At 40.6% G+C, this 14,510-nt stretch overlaps 1 protein-coding gene across 2 annotated transcripts in view; it reads left to right on the top strand.

Moving 5' to 3' along the window:
• Nucleotides 1-6: 6 nt before the first annotated feature.
• Nucleotides 7-14,510, top strand: part of thrab (thyroid hormone receptor alpha b) — a 40,845-nt gene continuing 26,341 nt past the window's right edge. Inside the window, exons 1-5 of one of the 2 annotated variants that reach the window (XM_008437397.2) lie at nucleotides 7-280; nucleotides 8,207-8,268; nucleotides 11,344-11,444; nucleotides 12,716-12,863; nucleotides 13,927-14,132. In XM_008437397.2, coding sequence (XP_008435619.1) covers nucleotides 225-280; nucleotides 8,207-8,268; nucleotides 11,344-11,444; nucleotides 12,716-12,863; nucleotides 13,927-14,132 — 573 coding nt within the window. In that variant the 5' untranslated portion in view covers nucleotides 7-224. Of the gene's footprint in view, nucleotides 281-8,206; nucleotides 8,269-11,343; nucleotides 11,445-11,932; nucleotides 12,139-12,715; nucleotides 12,864-13,926; nucleotides 14,133-14,510 lie in introns of those variants that run through there. The other variant, XM_008437398.2, reaches the window with a different exon arrangement.

The raw sequence follows: 14,510 nt of genomic DNA, 5'->3' as shown, positions 1-14,510 counted from the left end.
TCCTGAAGCTTCACACCCAGCAACGACCTCACAGGGGGTCAACCCCCCCCTCCCCGCACCCCTCACTCTCCGCCCTCCACTGCTCCCCTCCCAGGTACTCCAGGGACGAGACGACBCTGTGCTTTACAGACAGACCCTTCCGGACCGTCGAATGACGAGCGTGCTTCGGAGGGCGGGGCTTGCCTCAGTCTCTCATGATTGGCTGCTGGATGGAATTGAGGTGAATGGAACACATGCCCAAGGAGCAGGACTCTAACCCATCAGAGGGAGAAGAGAAACAGTGAGTTCAAGTCTTTTGGACATTTTTTTTTCGTTTTATGTCACCAGTTTTTTTTGKTTTTTTTTCTCTTAATAGGCACACTTTGCTCACCGGTGTTTTTACTCCATGTGTGAACGGTTTCAAGTGGACTTTGGCCTGTAGCTGCTTTTAGCCTCGATATGTTGACCTTTAAGTTCGGTTCTTGAGAAGCAGAGCTGAGTGCAAACAAACACTGTACTGTTTAAGCTCCTGCTCCTTAATGAAAAAACAATATTAGTGACACGGAGGGCAAGAGGAAGGCAACAGGGGCCTTTTAAAGCAAAGGTCTCGGGGCTGGGGCCCAATTGGAAGGATTATCATTTGTCATCAGTCTACTTTGATATAAAAAAAAACCACKATGGAGAAAAATTCTGAACTTATTGAGGTGATTTGTGTGGGAATTTTAAAGGTGCTGCTCTAATCCTGACTGGGAATTAATTAAATGTGGAATTTTAAGGTATGCGTTTGTTAAGGTCTCACTTCGACTGAGTTGTTATCTGGATGGATTAAATATTGCGGAACAGTATTTACCTAGCAACAACACTTAGCTTAGAATGCAGGCATGATGATCACCCGTCCTATTAAAACTTCTTTTTTCGAAATTAGTGCAATAACAACTTTTTCTTAGCTTTCGATTTACCCCCGGATCCTTTCTTTGACTTTTACCAGTCAATCTTAAATCTATTRACTGGTCAATAGATTTAAGATTGACCAGTCAATCTTAAAAAAGTTACAGTTCTTGTATAACTGTAACTAAAATGAACAGCATCAAAACACATTTTCTTTTATATATGTGCCGTTTGAAGGAATATTTGTAAAAATGCCATTTTATTGTATAGGTATTAGTCCACACCCTGCCACCTACTGGCTGGACAGTGCATGAAAACAACAATGGCTCATAATAATAATGAAAAAAGAGACAGTTAATGTTTTATTACCATGTAAAAGGACTAGCTAAGTGTCTGTGCGGTAATGCRGTATCGGGTTTCTTTCAATGTGTAAAGCAGGGATGCATTCCTCAGCCAACACAGACACCTGTTGGAGGAATACCAGCTCTCCCTCTGGGGTGGCCGTTGTTGTTGTGTTTTTGGGAGTAAATCCTTCGGACTTTTATTTTTCATTTGGCATGTTTGAGGATGTCTCAGCTCAATGCTCTTTACTAACATGTGCAGCACTAGCTGAAATGTGTCGCATTGTTGAGATAATTAACAGTGTAAGGCTTACTGCTGATGAGTTTTGGGCGGTCGGTGCTTTCTGTGCATATCATAGGCCCATGTCGTGTACGACGTGAACGTTGTTATTCCAGTTAAAAATGGGAATGATTGTCTGTCTGATTTTCACACAAACAGAAGACTTTTTGATGGACAATTACCTTTGATGCTGTTTTTGACACTAATTTGAAGCTTTGTGCTCTGCCTTCATGGTAAATATGGATTGGGTGTTGCATCACGTTTCCAAACATGCTACAGCAGCTGATGTAAGCCTGCACGGTCTTTGCTGCAACAACTTTACGGCAATAGCTCACGACCTYAAAGAGTGTGGTTTGTCTATAAGCTATAATAGGCCTTTTTTATGCTTTTACATTTTGCACAGTGGAAGATTTAACTTTCCACTTGATCATCCCATATTTGCATTTATTCATGGAGTGCAGCCTAGTTATGGCGTCAMTGTGAGCCATAATTTGAAACAATAAAAAATTACTAAAATGTTTTTCTCGTACTGTTTCTGTGATGTAAACTAATCTTAACAGGATCCATTTGATTTCTGGTCATAAGGAGCATAGAGTTCCTAATTCTCACCTATAGTGCAGTATTAGCCAGCTGTTTGTGGCASCGAAATGACTAGAGACCCAAGAAACATTTTCTTCATTTAAAAAGAGGCAAAACTGGTATTTCTGAATACACACAAAAATTCGTAGTTTGTTATTGTGATACTCCTTTATTTAGAAATCCCTAAGAAAAATCATGTGACATAAACTACATTTAGAAGTCACATAATTGTACATAGTGCTCTTGACCAGCAGATCTACGCACTTTATGACATTTTCCTTTTTTTCTTGTGTCTCCCTCGTTATTAACCAAAACCCCATTTAAAAAATTAAGGGAGCCTATTGCTAGTGATGCAAAGTATAGAAGGTTAAAACTGGTTTAAGGTTACCATTGTGCCTCRGTACATGATGCGTGAAGCTGTGGGTAACCATGTTTATTTGCTGTTTAAAGTACGTTTGTGTAAGAAGTACAATCATGCTGTATCCTTCGCTGGTTTGGACTGTGTTTTAGACACCGAGGGGACGCATGAGGGAATACATTGGTCATTAGCGCTTGATGCATGGGCMGAAACAGGCTCAGCTGTGAGACGATAACATGCAGGGACAACAATGGGCGACTGTAGCACTCTAAACACAGGACAAGGTGGCCTCATAAAGACACTGTTATGGATATAATTCTGTTCTGAGTGTCTTTGTTTTGTCCTTTTTCTGTAAAAGCCTTTCAGTGCTGCTGCTTAGCCTTTAGTTGAGCACACCTGCATAAGAGGAAATATTATATAAGTGTAAAGAAATRCCAACAGAAGCGTCTTCTCTTCTACAGCTGTCATGCGTTTAACATACAACTGATTGGGGAAATTAAAAGCTTATAAATGTCCGTGCTTGTTTGTGTATAGAAAGCAGGAACAGTCCATTTACACAAAATTTAAAACAGATTTGACAATATCAGATTAAACTAACTATCTTACATGCTGGCTAAAGCATCACATCAAACTAATATACACAAAATAAACACATGGCAGATGACAGTAAAAGTTAAACGCTCCAGCTGCATCCGCAACTAAACATCCTTTTGTTATTTTGCCTCGTTTGGCTCAGACTCTGGAAGAAACTAAAAAGACAATTTTCTGTAAAATAAAACTGGTCTTTGTTTTACCTGATAAACTTTATGCTCACAAACAGCTGCTCAAGCTGTTGTCGTTTTCTTGACATAAACTTTATGTCTTCACCCCTCGGCTATGGCTTTGTTTATAGTGTTAAAATCAAGATTCCAACTCTATAACACAAYGCAATAAAGTCAGTCTACGAAATGTTGTAAACCATTCAAATATTTATGTATTACAACAAACCCATTTCTGTTGGGTTTGTTAGGTTTTTTTTATTTTCTGTGATCTGTCATTTGTATACACCTACCTTTTAGGTYGATATATGTTTTTCCCCTTTGTTTAAGGGGAAAAACCCCCACATTTTTCTTAGTTTTTTTGCAGGCAGTCGGGTCAATAAACTCTTTTCTAAACAATCCACAGCAACCATTTGGGTCACCAGCAAAGAGGCTGGCTGTGCTCCAGTCAGGATAGAATGGGTGGTACTGTTCTTATAGCCGAGAGAGAGAGTGAAACAGACTGAAAGAATAAGAAGGGAGAGGCAGAGTGCACTTGAGTGGGTCACCAGACTAAACATAGCATTGCATGTTAGAGATGCATGGAGCGTCCCAGCTCACATCTGTAGCTTCGGCTCGAGAGCCACTCCTCTGCCATGCATATTTTACAGTCTCGCTGTGTCATCCGCTCAGCAGTGCTGTGAGTTTGAGAATTTGAATTTTTTTTTTGTTTCATACTCTTGGTTGTTCTCTTTGTTTCAAGAAGGACGACCCACTTATTGAGCAACATATGTGTCTGTGTTTGTTATATGCAAATTTAGGACATATTAATCTTTTTCTGTCGTCGTTCTCAAGTGTGTSCTATGTAAGTGGTGGGGTGCTAAGTGTGTTTGTGGGGCTTATAGCGCTTGCTGCTGAGAGTCTAAGAGTGCTGGAATCAGAAAGCCCTCTGAGGTATGGCTCTGCTGCAAATAATGCTGTGCAAAATATTCAATTATGCATGTTGGGTTTTTTTTCCAAACTGAGATACTTACGTGTGCACATGTCCGGCAGCCGTGCGAGACGGTTTGCTAACACCGTCTCGCAAAAAATATTGCATCGGCAAAACTTTAAATAAATAAATAAATACATTTTTTTATTTTTTTTTAACAGTAATGGTTCTGTTTTGGGTTTAATCAGAACGTAATAGAGAGGATGACAGCAAGAGCTCTATCTGAGCCAGCGATTTGTATTATCATTTTATAATAATATCATTACTGCGCCAGTTCTCCGRCTGTTGTGCAGTGATGTAACAGATGTGTGCTTGCAAATAGAACAGTGTGGTACTCRGAGGAGGGAAACCAAACCGCAGCATGTGGCAACTCTGATTTTCATCTCTTTTTTTATTTCCCACACCATGACTTCTTCAGAAATGCACAGTTGTAGGAGTGACAGAAAATTGAAAGGAAAAAAAAAAAGAGTATCTATTTGTTGATGTTTCTGACGGCATAAACACTCTGTCACAGTGGTGGTCGGAGCTGTCACACCACTGACTGACTGAGGGGCTGTCGCCCCAAGCACCTACACGAATACAGTTGTTTTTTTTTGTTTTTTTACCCTCACTTACTAAAAACTCAAATGTTATCTTGATGCTGCTGTGCTGTCACAACTATTACTGACAAGTTCACCCTCAGTGTAAACAAAACTGATGTCAAGTGAAAAACAGACGTACAAAACGACTGATTCCCATCTTGTCACCTCGTACCTGCAAACTTCAGTGTGTTGATCAAGATTTTGTAGACACAACAGTAATAAATGACAATATATATATATATTTTTTTAAAGTTAAAAATTTGAATCTGAAAAAGTTGGTGTTGATATGAAGGTGAATCAAGCAAAAAAATAAAAATAAAAATCTGGACAAGCCCAGGAACAAAAGAAACTTTACAGTTSACAAAATGCTTGAAACACTCAGGAGAGTTGATGCCTGTTTTAGATCAAATCAAATKTATGCTGAATTTTATTACAATCTGTGGCAAGACCTGAAAATTGATGTCCACAGACACTYTCCATTTCAGTCTTGGGATAAGCAAAACTGTTRGAGATTTAGCTAAAAGGTTGTCTTTACAAATTAATAATCTGTTTGAATAGGAATAAAGGAATCTTTTACTTTTTCCATCATATTTCTTCTCACTGGAAGTAACAGGTTTTGAAATATTCCCGTCAGAGCTGTGAATCTGATATAAAATGAATCGAGCGAGCTTAAGATTGGGGTGATGGCAAAGAGGTCTTCCAACATCTTGCCAAAGAAATGATCTAAATACTCGAAACGTATACAAATCTGTTCAGCAGTTTCAATAAGGGTTCAATTACTGTAATTTCAGTAAATAGCTTTCCTTTAATTATAAGGAACAGTGTAATTTTTAACTTGCAGTTATTAATATTTTATTTGGAGATATATTTTTTAATTAATATTCCTTTTATGTTGTGGTTTTATCTTCTGAGAGATTCTTGTCTCATTTCCTAAAAGAAACACAATTCTTCACTAGCTGAAGATCTGACTTTTCCAGGGGTGCATTTGTTTACAAATTTGTAAAATTTGTAAACAAGCAACACTTAATGTCTGTATATGAAATTCAAATCAAGTGAAACACCCCAAGGTTTCTGCTTGCGACATTTTAAAATGTTGAAAAGTTAAAACGTGTGAGAACGCTCTTCAGTGGATCACGTTTGTTAAATTACATTTTGCTTTTAAGCTTCTGACGTCGCATTCTTCAAYATCCTAACAAAATGGAACCATTATCTCAATCGACTGGGCCACAARAGAGTTTTAAGACGCTGCCAAACTAAACAAACAAAAATAAATCAGGCTCCATAGGGTGTTTAAGAGYTTTATTTTATGCCGCTGTAATCCACCCTATAGATTTTGAAAAGGGTAAAGGGAGTCATAAGCAGGGGCCAAGCTATAATTAAAGACTARCATGTAAAGGGCAGCATTAGGCCACAATGATGGTAACTTAACAGGCAATTAAATTTGTTTTCCCACTRGGAGGTTAAACACCAAGCATGCCCAGACATGTAGGTCCTGTTTTCGACTTTTTAATTCTGTATCGGTATGAATTTAAGTTGTTAACCTTATAAACATTAGAAGAAAAATGTCTTCGTCTTTGCACTGTCACAAATTACGAGAGGGGACTTGTAAAACTAGAAGCTACTTTTGCTGTTGAAATGAAATTAAATGAAATGAAATTAAATTAAATACACTTGAACAGAAAGAAGCAGGTTTTCTAAAATTGAGGAAACGTCGATACTTAAATAAGAAATCGAGGAAGTCAAATGTTTTTGGATTAGATAAAAGCTRTTCAAGTTATTAATTCAAAGATAAACAGTTAATATAATAAATTGTGGTAGTTCTACATAGACAAACGTAAATGGATAGGATATATATATATATATATATTCAAATACAATTAATTCATATTTACTACATAAAYTATTTATGACAAACAGTAAATTGATCTCATTTTAATTGATATTTTTTATGTAATAAGTCCATTAATGAATCTGAATGTATCTTTTTAATGGTAATCTAGATAACACTTAACATGTACTAATTAAATTGAATTATGATTGTATAAATTCAGTTAGTAAAATAAAAATGTAATATGTTTTATAATTTCTATGGCTACATTAATTTTAGCATGGCTTTATTTATTCAACTCGTTTGAAACTTTATTTCTATTAAATATTGCAGAGAAATCGAAGCAGATACATTAATTGAATAGCAACTTTACGTTTGGTTGTAGTTTTTATTTGTTCCATTTATTACAGACTGAATAACTAATGCTGCCTTCACCTACAATTTTAATTTGGCAAATAAAACAGTTTTTATAGCTTATTTATTTAAGCACTTATATGCTGCCTCGGTGGCTTTCCGAGCTCCACATGGTGTCCTTATGTGCGACAATAATAAACAAACTGGGCATAAAACATTAATTATTGCAGAAATCTCTGTGGTCAGGCTGTGCAGTTTCTGCTGGTACTCCTTGTTCTCTCTGAGGTTGAGCCCGACCACCCTACACACTCTTTGAACTGCAAACACCTCCGACGTTAACAGACTGCACAACCTGACTGTGTGTCGCGCACGGTCTTTAATGGGACCGTGTTCTTCCTTCACCTTCCATCCCCTCCCSTCTGAGCGGGCATGTCTCCAACATGCCTTTCAAACTTTGCTGGCGCGGTTTCAACTGTGCGTCTGATGTGCTGTGTGTTGATGTGCCCGTGGAGTGGTTCTACTCCTCTSCTTTGTCAGTGTGGGGTTTCCCCCCATGTGTAGCCATGTAATTGGAGGGCTTTAAGGGGCTTATTTGTGTATTTCCCGCAGAGTCATTTTCCTGCTGTTGAATTTAGCTTGAGAGCACGGTCAAAAGCAAGGCTTTTACTGTTAAAATACACCCAATTACTTGCATAAAAGGCCTCCTAATAGTATCGGCTTTGAGTGCTCCATTGCTCTGTGAAAACACTCTTGTTTCTTTCTAGTTTTTTAGAGCGCAGATGGCTGGCGAAGACGGTTCACACAGATGAGCTTACATTGTCTCTTTGGCTTTTTGCGTATGAATTTTGGATCATCAGTCTCTGTTATGGACAACTACAATATAGAGCAATTTTTATCTGTTTTTAGCCCAGTCAAAAACTCATACTGGCCTYGSTAAGGCCTTCTGTCTCACAATTAGAGCTTGGGCCAAACTGGGTGCTCGACTGGACAATGATACCGCACCAGCAGCGAATCTAAAACAGAATGTTTAKWWAWGAAAATAATCAAGATGTTGCCGTGTCCTGGTCAAAGACCACGCCTCGGCTTCAGGAAATTGCTGCGGTGGCTCATTAGAGCGAGGCAGAAACTCAATAGGTGGATAAAGTTGTGCAGACACTGGGAACCTCACGCTACCTTGTGTGTATGTAACTTTCCCGTGACTGCTTAACAAACAAACCCGGTGGTCTCATTGTAAAACAGAAAATTTGTCAAAGTCTGATTTCCTTTTCTGTCTCTTTTATCATCCCTCAGGTGGCTCAATGGCCCTAAGAGGAAGAGGAAGAACAGCCAATGTTCGGTGAAGAGTATGACTGGTGAGTTACTGATTTAATCTTCTACGGCCCACGGATCCTTAAACCAGAGAATAAAAGCTGTCCAGATGCAGATAGATGTTTTGTTTTTAAAAAAAACTAAACAAATAAGTGATGAATGTAACATTTATTTATTTTTTATCATTTCTATAGGAAAGCTCCTCACAATGAATCTAGGCAGCTGTGCAATTGTACAAAGGTTGGTGGTAGCTTTTTCAAAGCTGCCTTGTGGACGTTTTGCTTTCAGAAATGGAGAAAAAATATTTTGGGCATCTGCCGTTGGTAGACAATAGCCCTCTGCTTCGTCTGCCTCTGCGTTGGTCAGTGTTTATTGTGAGCGTGACGGCTCCAAATCCTCAGAACCGAGGGAGAGAGGCAAACAGGCTAAGAAAGACACAGCGAAAGAATCACGGTGGGAGGAACAGCTTTATTTAGGAAAATAAAGCACCAGATATGTTTTTGTTTTCCCTCCAAGCCGGCATATGTTTTGAATCACCTGCCTCGCTGCTGGATGGCCCATTAATGCCATCATTTTGAGCCTCTCTCTCTTCAGGTTGCTCTTGTAAAAGAGTCTTCTTTACTGGTGTTACGGTAAAGGTTTTGAGAAGAAAACACACACACACACAAAAAACACTTTGCTTCAGCTCATCTTTTGTTGGAAGCGCAGCAAGCACGTATGCAGCTCATGGAAGTGTWGCTCGGCACGATGCGAACAACACTGGCAGTTCACAGGTTTTCCCAAATTGACATTGAATTGGAGAAAAAAATGAATTGCAATTGCATTGATGAGTCGATATTTTTATCCACCCCTGCTTGTGAGTTTTCAGCTCGAGGAGCTGCGATCGTGGAAACCAAAAGGTGTGGGTTGCAACCTAGCGGCCGTGAGGATTTCTTCCTGGAAGTTTACCCGGACTTTACTCCGCGTGTCGATCCTCGTGTGCACTCTCCAAACGCATTCAGTGCTTTAAATACGAGCAAAGTTGCTGCCCACCATCCTCAGCACCTTATCTCCATCAGACTCTGCTCAAGTTTCTCAAAAAAGATGGACACTAGAGTATGATTAATGTCTCTGACCTGCAGGAACAGTTGTCGTYGCTTTGGGTCATGCCACGCTCGTTTCGCAGTCTTATATTACGCCTTAGAGTTCATARTCAGTCCAGTAACTACCACCACTTCAGATGATGGATTCAGCAGAGCTCTTGTGAGATGTTTAAAGCYTGGGATATTAATTGAAATCCTGCTTTTTCATCACCGCATATCCTGAAATATGTGTAGGATCTAACATCAAGACAGGATAATAAGCCTTTTCAAATTAGGAGCTCATTAATTTTTTTTCTTAACATTATAAGCACGGGTAATCRCTTATTATGCTATTAAAGTTTTATTGTATAGTTCATACAGCAGCAGGGGATTAGTGTGTGTAGTCAGGATTATCCCCTAATGTCCTCGGTGTTTACAGTCTCGGATGTCGTCCCGCCCGGGCTCCCGTTGTGTCAGGACCTCAGAGAAAGAACCACGRGACTCCGTCAGACACCCGATCCATTCCGTTCCGATCCAAACAAAGAAAGCAGCTGTTCTGGCGCGAACTTCATGAAGGCCGAGTATCTATCTGGGCTCTGCCTCTGCAGCAGCGACCCTCGTCGATGTCTCTTGAGTTTCCTGTTCMAAAAAAAAAAAGGGGGTGGGGGGCACTGCCACATCCAGAGAGCTGCAGCGGTATTGATTTTGGGCTTAGCTTCCGAAAGCAGCCACAGACTAGCTTTGGGATCGGTCTACCACTGTTCGGCCCTGCCAAGGCAGCAGCACTGACATTTCTCTCACAGGCTTGCCTCTCTTGATGTTCTCCTTATCTTTTTCCCTCATGCTTTTCTGAGCTTCTATATTTTCTTCTTCAGTTCTGGGCTCTTTTTTTTTTTCTGTCTAAACTCTTATTACAATCCCCGGTGGGGTTTTATCAGCTTGAACTCAGTGGTATTTGTTCAAATCGATTTGGCTTGAAATGTGACTTGTTGTGCCCCCTTGGCACTCACTCTTGCCTCTCTTTCCCACCATCCTCTTCTTGCACTGCCCCTCCTTCTTCTCCTCCTCCTCATCCTCTTCCTCATGTAGAATCTGTAGCAAAGCCAAAAAGCAGGGCGCAACTGACACTGCCAGTCACAGCTCTCAACACGCCTCAATACAAACAGGCACACAGCTGCAGTGCTGCTGTATCCACTGGAGAGTAAAGAAGGAAAGGCTCTTTATTTAATAATCTGTTTGAATAAGTTAAAGCCAGACAAAGAATTGGGTCACTTTTTGACCACGTGTGACCTCACCCGTTCTCATCGCTGCACTTTTGGAGTTTACAGACATGCAAAAAAAAAAAAAAAAAAGCTAAGATGTTGCACGAATCTCAGGTTTTTATCAGTGTATTCAGGTTCTCCGATTCTTCTGTCTGGATGTAATCTGAGACTCTACAGGGGCCAAACCGTCTGCTGGAGCACTCTGCTACCCTCCCTTCTYTTTCCCTTCATGTTTGGGGTTGTTATCGTACCATAAAAGAGGTCTGCCCGCCTCAGTCCTGATACAGTGTGATATGCGTCGGAAGGAGCTGAACATTTCTGAGCAGTCGCGGTGCTAAAAGCGCTTGCTGAAGCCGCTTAGTTTGTGTACGTTTGTGCCCACGCCGACTTTATTTGCGACTTGCACTGGACCGTTTCCTCCCCTCCCAGCTGCTCGGCCACGTATACGGCACATGAAATGCCTGGAAATCTGCTATTTCCTGTGTTTCTGAGCAAACTCCTCGGTTCTCCCCCAGTCTCGGAGGCGGCATAGGAGGAGAACGAGCTGTTCCGTTCCCAACCTATGACTTATTCCCTGTGTCAAAACAAGCGTAACTAGTTCCATAAAGTTCACATCCAATTAAACCCATTAAAGATATTTTTGAAAGGTTTTAATTAGATTTCTGAAAGTTAAATTAGGAGTAGAGAGGGAGCATTTAAAGTTGGGGTTCCTCGCACGGTGCTCGTTTCTGGTTTAAATAGCCGTCCTGATGTGATGAGCCCTTTATGTTTGTGCTTGTGTTCCTTCTTCTTTCAGGGTACATCCCCAGCTACCTCGAAAAGGATGAGCCATGCGTGGTGTGTGGCGACAAGGCCACAGGGTACCACTACCGCTGCATTACCTGCGAGGGCTGCAAGGTACGCGTCCTCAGAGACGCTCACCTCCGTCAGTTATCTGTAGCTTCTTTTTATTTGTACTCATGTTGCAGGCCAAGGCTTTTCTCAGCATAAAAGTATAAGTGATCTCTACATGCATAGGAGAGATTATGTTTTGGATGTGATTCACNGCCGCTTAGTTTGTGTACGTTTGTGCCCACGCCGACTTTATTTGCGACTTGCACTGGACCGTTTCCTCCCCTCCCAGCTGCTCGGCCACGTATACGGCACATGAAATGCCTGGAAATCTGCTATTTCCTGTGTTTCTGAGCAAACTCCTCGGTTCTCCCCCAGTCTCGGAGGCGGCATAGGAGGAGAACGAGCTGTTCCGTTCCCAACCTATGACTTATTCCCTGTGTCAAAACAAGCGTAACTAGTTCCATAAAGTTCACATCCAATTAAACCCATTAAAGATATTTTTGAAAGGTTTTAATTAGATTTCTGAAAGTTAAATTAGGAGTAGAGAGGGAGCATTTAAAGTTGGGGTTCCTCGCACGGTGCTCGTTTCTGGTTTAAATAGCCGTCCTGATGTGATGAGCCCTTTATGTTTGTGCTTGTGTTCCTTCTTCTTTCAGGGTACATCCCCAGCTACCTCGAAAAGGATGAGCCATGCGTGGTGTGTGGCGACAAGGCCACAGGGTACCACTACCGCTGCATTACCTGCGAGGGCTGCAAGGTACGCGTCCTCAGAGACGCTCACCTCCGTCRGTTATCTGTAGCTTCTTTTTATTTGTACTCATGTTGCAGGCCAAGGCTTTTCTCAGCATAAAAGTATAAGTGATCTCTACATGCATAGGAGAGATTATGTTTTGGATGTGATTCACATAAGAAGAATTCAATAAAAGTAAAAAAAAAAAAAATTTTAAAACTCAGACAGGCTGAAAATCAGCTTATTTGGATCTGTGGATCAGATACAAGATTATAGGAAATGTATTCCTTCGTGGAAGCTAAGATAAAATAACTAAGGCTTGATGTAAGGTTTTTACACCATACTGTGTGTTAATGTTTCTCACAAACGAGACCAGCAGGAGGACTGACTGATCCTGACTTTACAGAGCTGTCGTAGGACGTGGGATTTAAGGTTTTCATCTCATCTTGTCCTTTTCTTGTCCTCCATCGCTTTAATTTCTGCCTTCTCTGTTTCCCGTCAGGCCTCTGCCGTACGCGACCGACTGTCACTCTGCCTGAAGCGTTCATTCATTCATCCGTCTCCCTCTCTCTCTCTCTCTCTGTGCTTTTCGTCGCGCCTGCAGGGTTTCTTTCGTAGGACCATTCAAAAGAACCTCCACCCCACCTACTCCTGCAAATACGATGGCTGCTGCATCATTGACAAGATCACCCGCAACCAGTGCCAGCTGTGTCGCTTTAAGAAGTGCATCTCAGTGGGAATGGCCATGGACTGTGAGTGCAAAGACTTTTCCGCGTTCTGTCACTCGACAAACATGAACTTCAATGTATTTTATTGGRATTTTTAATCCTGGTAAAGTARAACAAAAGTTTAATAGTTTCACTTTTTCTTYAAACARAAAAATTAGAAAATAATGGCACACATTTGTATTCGRCCCCTATWAATAATCTGTTACCYTTAAGTACAATCCCGAATTCCTGTTTACAGTTTCCCACAACCCAATTAGGTAAAGCAGACTTTACGCCATCCTGAAAATGTCATATTAGGTGCTGAGAAAGACTTGGGACTGAGGTGGAGGTTGACCCTCTACAAGGTCAATGTCTCTAATTATATGTCCAGAGTTACAATGGAGCCRCATAGATGAAAGCATATTTATGTGTCCAAGTGAAAGTTTGTGCAAAAGCATGAAAATAGATGCTTTCCATTTATTCAGGCTGATCTTGAGCTATTATACAAAGGCCTTATTAAAATCTCATGAAACATGAGTTTGTTGGCAGAATTTGAACATATTTAAGNTTAAGTACAATCCCGAATTCCTGTTTACAGTTTCCCACAACCCAATTAGGTAAAGCAGACTTTACGCCATCCTGAAAATGTCATATTAGGTGCTGAGAAAGACTTGGGACTGAGGTGGAGGTTGACCCTCTACAAGGTCAATGTCTCTAATTATATGTCCAGAGTTACAATGGAGCCRCATAGATGAAAGCATATTTATGTGTCCAAGTGAAAGTTTGTGCAAAAGCATGAAAATAGATGCTTTCCATTTATTCAGGCTGATCTTGAGCTATTATACAAAGGCCTTATTAAAATCTCATGAAACATGAGTTTGTTGGCAGAATTTGAACATATTTAAGRAATGTAGATGCTGGTACACATTTAGAAAATTGTATTTTCWGAAATACACTTTTTTTTGTATTTTCGGGGAAAAAARTCATAGTAAAGTTTGGATTGGAAACTTTAACTCACAAGTTATTGTGGTTGAAATGTGTTTTCTAGTAAAAAAAAAGAACTCTACCTTTAAACTAAACCTAAATGCTTTTCTCTTTTCCTACCCAGTGGTCCTGGATGACTCAAAGCGGGTGGCCAAACGGCGCCTTATTGAGGAGAACAGGGAGAAACGCAAAAAGGAGGAGATGGTGAAGACCCTGCAGACCCGTCCAGAGCCCACTGTGGCCGAGTGGGACCTGATCCGGCTGGTGACGGAGGCCCATCGGCATACCAACGCTCAGGGCGCACAGTGGAAACAGAACCGCAAATTCCTGGTAAGAACACATTGCTCTGGTTTTCATGTTTTTTTTTTTGTCCAGATAACTCCACTTTCTTTTAGATGTACAACATTTCATGGTCTGACACTCAAATGCAAAAAAAAATAAAAAATTATTCCAAGGGAGTCTCTCCTCTAAGGGTCGGATCTTGCTGCGGGGTAGGAGTTTGGCTCTGAAAGTGTTTGAAGGTGCATAAAAGCTGAATGCTTCAGATAATCCTGAGCCAAAACACAAGGTCACAGCCTGAGTTTGTGTGAGGTGCGAAGCCTTATAGGACAAACCTGAGAGAAGCAGGAACAAAAGAGTGTGCATGCACTTGTTTTTGTTACCAGTCAAAGCATGAACAGGTTCAGCTCTCTTACGTACAACAAATGT

This window comes from Poecilia reticulata, linkage group LG19 (genome assembly GCF_000633615.1).
Source record: "Poecilia reticulata strain Guanapo linkage group LG19, Guppy_female_1.0+MT, whole genome shotgun sequence".
Taxonomy (NCBI): domain Eukaryota; kingdom Metazoa; phylum Chordata; class Actinopteri; order Cyprinodontiformes; family Poeciliidae; genus Poecilia; species Poecilia reticulata.
The sequence above is the reverse complement of the archived record's forward strand: the minus strand, read 5'-3'. Positions and strand labels throughout refer to the sequence as shown.